Source organism: Entamoeba histolytica, genomic scaffold (assembly GCF_000208925.1).
Source record: "Entamoeba histolytica HM-1:IMSS scf_1104750516579 genomic scaffold, whole genome shotgun sequence".
In the NCBI taxonomy this organism is placed as follows: Eukaryota; Evosea; order Mastigamoebida; family Endamoebidae; genus Entamoeba; species Entamoeba histolytica.
In genome coordinates this window covers 24888-31684 of record NW_001915054.1, presented here as the reverse complement: position 1 = coordinate 31684, position 6797 = coordinate 24888, and the positions used below count along the sequence as shown (strand labels likewise).

The 6797-nt window shown below is 23.2% G+C and overlaps 5 protein-coding genes across 5 annotated transcripts, besides 2 other annotated features; 2 read left to right on the top strand and 3 right to left on the bottom strand.

The window, feature by feature from the left end:
• Nucleotides 1-2026: 2026 nt before the first annotated feature.
• On the bottom strand, nucleotides 2027-2529 carry EHI_020370 (60S ribosomal protein L27a, putative). The gene has a single exon (XM_649496.2). The coding sequence runs from the start codon at nucleotides 2446-2448 to the stop codon at nucleotides 2047-2049; it is 402 nt and encodes a 133-aa protein (XP_654588.1). The 5' UTR covers nucleotides 2449-2529; the 3' UTR covers nucleotides 2027-2046.
• Nucleotides 2530-2707: 178 nt separating this feature from the next.
• EHI_020360 (uncharacterized protein) lies at nucleotides 2708-3528 on the bottom strand (the record flags this gene model as incomplete). The annotated part of the gene is made up of 1 exon (XM_649495.2): nucleotides 2708-3528. The coding sequence occupies one exon, from the start codon at nucleotides 3526-3528 to the stop codon at nucleotides 2734-2736; it is 795 nt and encodes a 264-aa protein (XP_654587.1). The 3' UTR covers nucleotides 2708-2733.
• Nucleotides 3529-3974: 446 nt separating this feature from the next.
• Nucleotides 3975-4667, bottom strand: EHI_020350 (uncharacterized protein; the record flags this gene model as incomplete). Its single annotated transcript, XM_649494.2, has 1 exon — nucleotides 3975-4667. One exon carries the CDS (start codon nucleotides 4665-4667, stop codon nucleotides 3990-3992), a length of 678 nt encoding a protein of 225 aa, XP_654586.1. The 3' UTR covers nucleotides 3975-3989.
• A 197-nt stretch (nucleotides 4668-4864) lies between these two features.
• Nucleotides 4865-5466, top strand: EHI_020340 (peptidyl-prolyl cis-trans isomerase, putative; the record flags this gene model as incomplete). Its single annotated transcript, XM_649493.1, has 2 exons — nucleotides 4865-5116; nucleotides 5176-5466. The coding sequence occupies 2 exons, from the start codon at nucleotides 4865-4867 to the stop codon at nucleotides 5464-5466; spliced, it is 543 nt and encodes a 180-aa protein (XP_654585.1).
• Nucleotides 5467-5967: 501 nt separating this feature from the next.
• Nucleotides 5968-6583, top strand: EHI_020330 (uncharacterized protein; the record flags this gene model as incomplete). Its single annotated transcript, XM_649492.2, has 1 exon — nucleotides 5968-6583. The coding sequence occupies one exon, from the start codon at nucleotides 5968-5970 to the stop codon at nucleotides 6556-6558; it is 591 nt and encodes a 196-aa protein (XP_654584.1). The 3' UTR covers nucleotides 6559-6583.
• Nucleotides 6584-6729: 146 nt separating this feature from the next.
• Nucleotides 6730-6797: part of a repeat region that runs on past the window's edge.
• Nucleotides 6742-6797: part of a repeat region that runs on past the window's edge.

Genomic DNA, 6797 nt, shown 5'->3' with positions numbered 1-6797 from the left:
TACATTAAAAATACACTTTTTATTTCTTCTTTTCTTCTTTTATTACATCTTTGTGATTTATTATTTTTATATTCTTCTTCTACTTTATTTTTATTCTTTTATATATTTATATTCTTTTTATATTATTTGTTTTTCGTTGTTTTTCTATTTCTTTCTTCTATTATTTATCAATTTTATATTCATTTATTCTTTTTATTTCTTTTTTATTAATTCTTGAGTATTGTATATTTCTTTATTATTTCATTTGTGTATTATCAAAATATATGTTTTATTGATTTTATGTTGAATAAAATATTGAATAAATCAATATTTTCAATGTTAAATATTCAATATTTATTCTGAAATGTTGTGTATATTTATTATATTAAATTAATATGATGAATGAATATCAATATTATTGTTTATTTGATTTTAAAAAATAATAAATGAATATGAAATAATGAAATAAAATAATGAAGACAATGAAATGATAATGAAATGATAATGAAATGATAATGAAATAGAATAATCTAATATTGAACAAATCAAATAAAGAATATATTGAATATATCATTATTGTTACATTATTATTTGTTATTTCAATTATTAAATATTAATACATTATTATTTATGAATATTTAATTGATATTTTACAATTTCATTTTCATTTTATTTAATAAATGAAATATAAATAATAAATGAATGAATAATAATTTAATATATGAAATAATAAAAAGAAAAGATAAATAATAAAGAAATATGATGTATTTAATATATAATATAAATTATTATCAAATATAATAATAATATCAAATGATGAATTATTTTTATTTCAAAATATTTTGCATCAATAAATTTTGCACTTTTTTTATTGCACTTTTTTATTTGTTTCAATAAAATTTGCATCCTTTATTTTTTTCATTCTATTCTTCTTTTATCATCTCTTTTGTTTTATTACACTTTATCTTCTTTCTTTTTATATTCTCTCCTTTCTACTTTTATTCTTTCTTCATCATATCAAACTTCTTACTTTATTTTTATTCTTTTATATCATTCATTCTCTTCTTTTTCAATTATTTGCTTTTTTCGTTGCCATTTCATTCAAATTATAGGAGGATTTCTTCTTTATTACCAATTTTCTCTATCACTACTTTTTCAATTTCTTCATTTCTCTTTGTCCTTTCTTCAACTATGTTTTACAATTTCTATTCTTTTGTCTTTCTTTACTTGTCTTTTATTATAATATCTTTTATTATAATTTTTCCTTTGTTTTGATTATTCTCATAATATTATTGATTAAACATTCCATTTGTATTATGGTATTTGTTTTTATACTAATTACTTTGATTTTTATTATATTTGTGTTTAAATAAGTATCGATTATAGTAATTATTAATATGACAAAATGTAATAACATGACTTTGAATATTGTTTTGTTTGATAATGATTATATTTATATCTATGACAATTTCATATAAATTTATTTGTTGGTACAATTATTTCTATGTTATTTTCATAACGTTGTTGTGATGTAGAAATATGTCTTAATTGATAAGTAAGAATAAAATAAATAAACATAAAAACGATAAATACTTTTTAATATTTAAGCTTATGATTGATATTATGTTAATTATTTCCATCACAATTAAACATATTCATAAGTCTAATATGTATCGATGATGTGACAGAGCTGATCTCTACAGAGTAAAAAACAATAAATAACTCATGTTAATACTTTCATTTTCTATTTTCTAAAAAATAAAAATATTATTGAAGTATTGATGATATTTACTATTTTCATTAAAATGCTGTATTTTTACCAGATGGAAGTTGTTGTTTTAATGTGGGTGTGGTGCATTAATTGACCTCTAAGTTTGCTTGTAAAATAATAACTTAGTTTGTCTTTAACAATAGTAATAAATTTTTTTGAGTAAGAGTTGAGTTAATATTTCTATTCAACAATAATACAAAATGTAACTTAATAACATTATTTTATTTCAAAAAATAAATAACTATTGTATTCTGAATAACAGAAAAGGGAAATTATAGGAGAAAACAAGAAATCAATTAAGCAGTAAGTTCGCAAGCACCTCCAACAGCCTTAATCTTTTGTTGAGCTTTTTCACTGAAATATCTAGCTCTGACAATAACTGGTTGTTTTGGAAGGAATCCTTTACCAAGAACCTTGAAATAACCATGTTTTACACAGTCAATAACTGGAACTTCTTCTCCTACTTTAGCATTTTTGTATTGTGCTTGAATATCTTTACCAACAAGGCTCCATAATGAATCTACATTGATACTTGGACAATAGTATTTATTAGCTTTAAGATGGAATACTCTCATTCCATGTTTTCCAAAGTAGTCTGGATGGAATGTAGTGAACCATGTCTTTCTGTGGTGTTGTCCACCAGCATTTCCTCTTCCTCCTCTTTGTTTTCTATGTTTTCCAATACGACCATAACCCATTGAAACATGTCCTCTTCTTCTACGAGTTTGTCTGAATCTTGTTGCCTAAAGAATTAAGTAATTGAAACAATTATTTCATTGAAACAAATTTGAAATAAAGAGGTAATAAACAAACCATTGATTCCTTTGTTTTTAAAAGTTCTTTTTTCTTTATAACCCTACAACTATTTTATTATAAATTAACTATATTTTTATTATTATTTAGTTAATAAGTAATAGTATTAATTATTATAGTAAATTAAATTATAATAGATAACTAATAGTTAAATTGAAAAAAAAACAACTTTACCTCTTTCCTTCATACCATTTATCTTTTATATGTGATATTAAGTTATCACAAAGACTCTTTGCTTTTAAAAGTGCAATGGGGACCTTAGAAACAATAACAAAATGTAATGGCTTAATAGAATCATTATAAACTTCCTCAGAACCACTACCTTTAACCAAGAGTTGCACTCCAGTTTTTTTTTCAATATATTGAATGTTCTGATGATCTTTTCCAATAATTTTTTTATAGAATAATATTTTATCTTCTTCATTTTTAAATGGTGGTGGATAAATTTCTATTGTTAATGTTCCATTAAGAATTTCATTGATTGCATTTACTCCACGATTTAGTTCTTTTTCAGTATCTCCTCTGACTAATAAATATAATGGAATTTGACCACATTTATTAATATACGTTGAAGAGTCATCTGGATCAAATTCCTTTTCTTCAAATTGTGGTTGATAATTTCCTTTAACACAAACAAGTATATTATATTCTTTTTGAAGATGTTTATGAGTTGATGTTTTGAGTAAACAAGTTCTTAATGTTTGATCTAAGTGATTGATACAAATATTCTTAGAATATTCAAAAGTTCCTTTTTTTTGTTGTGCTAAAAGATCTTCTAAATCATTACTTCCTATAGTTGCAATAGCAACTTTTTGAGGAACAACTATTAGTGCTTGTGTTGGATCAGAAATTGCAATTGAAATATTTTGACCTTTTTCTTTTAATAATTTAAGAAAGTCCTCATTAACAACATCCCATTTTTTTTTTGGTTTCTTTTCTTCATGAATCTTATCAGTCACTGACATTCGCTTGTTTATTTTTATAGTTCTTTTTATTAATTTTTCTTTTTGTAATAAAAAAATATACATAGTTTAACATGAAAAATCTTAACATAACTTCATATGTTTTTCTATGAACCACACTTCCTTTTGCTTTTTTTTTACACATTCATAACAATATTTTTGAACAAATACAATAATATAACATCATTTGTTATTTGTCAAATTGTCCTTCCATTTCTTCTCAAAATTTTTATCTTTGTTATTAAGATATGAATTTCTCTTCATTTCACAAGAATTATATAAGATTGTACATTTTTAAGAGAAATAAAGTATTTCTTTTAATTATTGTGCAAACAAACATTTTGAGCTTCAGAGAAAACTTTGTTCTCTTCTAAAATTGTTGAAGAAATAAAACATAAGCAAATTTAAACTATTGCTTTGAATGTTTTGATATTGAAAACCAAAAACGTGATGAAGAAAAAAAATTAAAGTTTGAATGGTTCAGAAAAAGCAAATGGAACTCTAGAAATATCAAGCTTATTTTTATATTCACAGTCTTTTCTAAAATACCTTATTTGATATTCTTTTCCTGTGGTATCACCTAACTCTTTCAAATTAATATCAAAATAACGTTGAAGATTACCTTCACCAAAAATAGTGTGCTGCAATCCAATCATATAGTTATCTTTCATACTAAGACATGAAGCCTCAAACATACCAATAAAATCTCCATCTTCTGCTGGTAAACTGATTGATACTAAAATTTCTGGGTCTTGTTGTTTTCTTTCTACTTTAACTGTAAAATCATTATCAACAGGTTTTTCAGCAAAATATTTTCCAACAAAATATTTTGAAACTTCACAAACACGAGTATAAACAGCAAATCTAGTCATTCCAGAATATGTACAAATACGTATATCATAATATCCAGCTGGAACATCAGCATTAAATGCGTAAGTAGATTGACTTTCTTTTACATATTCATAAGTAATATAATTTTTATCGTCCTTTCGTTTATGTGCATAAAGACCAATGATAATATAAGAATTATTAAGTTGAGTTGGTTCAGTCCAATTAACGGTAACATTAAACTTTCTAGGATCAGACTTAGAAGGAGTATTTGTAATTTCTAATTTATTTTCAAAAGCTTCTTTTAAATCCATTATGATTAATTTTATTTCAAAGTTCTTTTATATCTTTTTTTCAAACCTCATCGAGTTAGTACTTTCTTATTGTTCTAATAAATTTCTTATATATTACAACTTTTTTAATTAAAAATTAAAGTCATTCTAAAAATATAACTGACTTTTCAGAAAAACAAAAATAGTATTAATAACAAAAAACTCTTTATCAATTAATTATGCAGCAAACATCTGATCCCTTTCAAGACCCAATTAACCCAATAGTATTTTTTGATATTTCTGTTGGAGATAGACTAATTGGTAGGATAAAATTTGAGTTATTTAGAGAGATATGTCCTAAAACAGTAGAAAATTTTAGACAGATGTGTACTGGTCAATTTATTTATAATGGAAAACCTACTGGGTATAAAGGGAGTTGCTTTTATAGAGTAATAAAAAATACTGTTATTCAAGGAGGGGATATAGTCAATGTTTGTTTTTTATAATTAAGAATAATTAAAGTTGCATTAATAATAAATATAAATAATAGGGAAATGGTACTGGTAGTATTTCAATTTATGGAGAATATTTTGATGATGAAAATTTCGATTTAAAACATTCTGCACCAGGATTATTAGCAATGGTTAATTCAGGACCAAATACTAATGGATGTCAATTTATGATAACATGTTCTTCAATAAAAGAATTTAATAATAAATATGTTATCTTTGGACAAGTTATAGAAGGAATGAAAATTGTTAGAATGATAGAAAATGTTGCTGTAGATGAAAAGTATCAACCTAAAATTCAGTGTGTCATTTCTGAATGTGGTCAAATGTAAACATTCAATTATTTACATCTTTTTTAATTTTTTTAATTCTTCTTTAGCATTTAAAATTTGTTTTTTTAATTCTTCATTTTCTTTTTGTTTTAATTGGTAAGTTTCAATAATCTGCTTTGCTTTTTCATTAAATTTTTTAATTTCTTCAATATTTATTTCTAAGTAATGTAATTCTTCATATTTTTTATTTTTATGTGCTAACACTACCTGAGTTAATTCTGTTAGTAATTCTTCGCTTATATTTTGAGTATCAAAAGTTGTCATATCTCAAATTCAAAGTTTACTTAATGTTAGTTTAGTTAGTGAATGTTTTTATGAATTAAGTTAAATTATGTTACATATAACATAAAATTAAATTTATTCATAAAAAACATAGAAAATTCATCATCGTCAATACAAAATATTAAAAAGAAGTTAAACTAAAATTAATCAAATGAATAAAAAAAAAATAATTTGTTAAAAGAAAAAAAAAAACAAAGAAGAAAGAACTTAAAAAATTAAATGAGAACTTTCTTCTTCCTATTATTTGCTCTTTATTGTTTTGCTACTAATCCAAAAACAGAAATGAAAAGTGAAGAGTTTGTTCTTGGTGAATGGACATTTGAATATTACATGGGAGATTATGAAAATCCAAGTGATATTCTTACATACAATATAACTACTATTGATGGAGTTATATCTATTTCTCCTATTATAGATGGAGTACAAGAAGATCCAATTGGAAGAATTGAAACAGAAGGAAGTTCAATGACAGTTTTTATTAATGAGAATGTTCTTTTCAGTGCAGATTTTGAGGAAACATCAGCATTAGGAGTATATCAATCAACAGTTGAATTTGAAAATGATACATATGAAGTTATTATTCCACATCCAAAATTCCCTAAATTCATTGTTAGTACTTATGGACAATCAGGAAAGAGATTAATTGTTGGTAAGAGAACTGTTATTATTCCACCAAAGACTTTCTTCCAAAAGTATGGAATGTTTATTATGATTGGTGTTTTAATCTTAACATTCTTCTTCAAAGGTAATTCTGGACCTGAACCACAACAAGCTGCTGCACCAGTTGCTGAAAAACCAAAAACAGAATAAATTAAAATTTATGATTAAATTTTTTATTTGTTTGTTTTAATTTTTTAGTTTAAATAAATTTCTTTTATGATATCTATTTGTTTATTAAAAAAATATTTTCATTATTTATCTAACTAAATTCATTGTTTTTATTCTTTTTTTTTTATTTGAGAATCAGTTTTTATATTTTTTAAATAAAATAATAAAAAAAGGTCAATTAATTGATAATATCCATAATTGAATTTTCTTCATATTGAGAA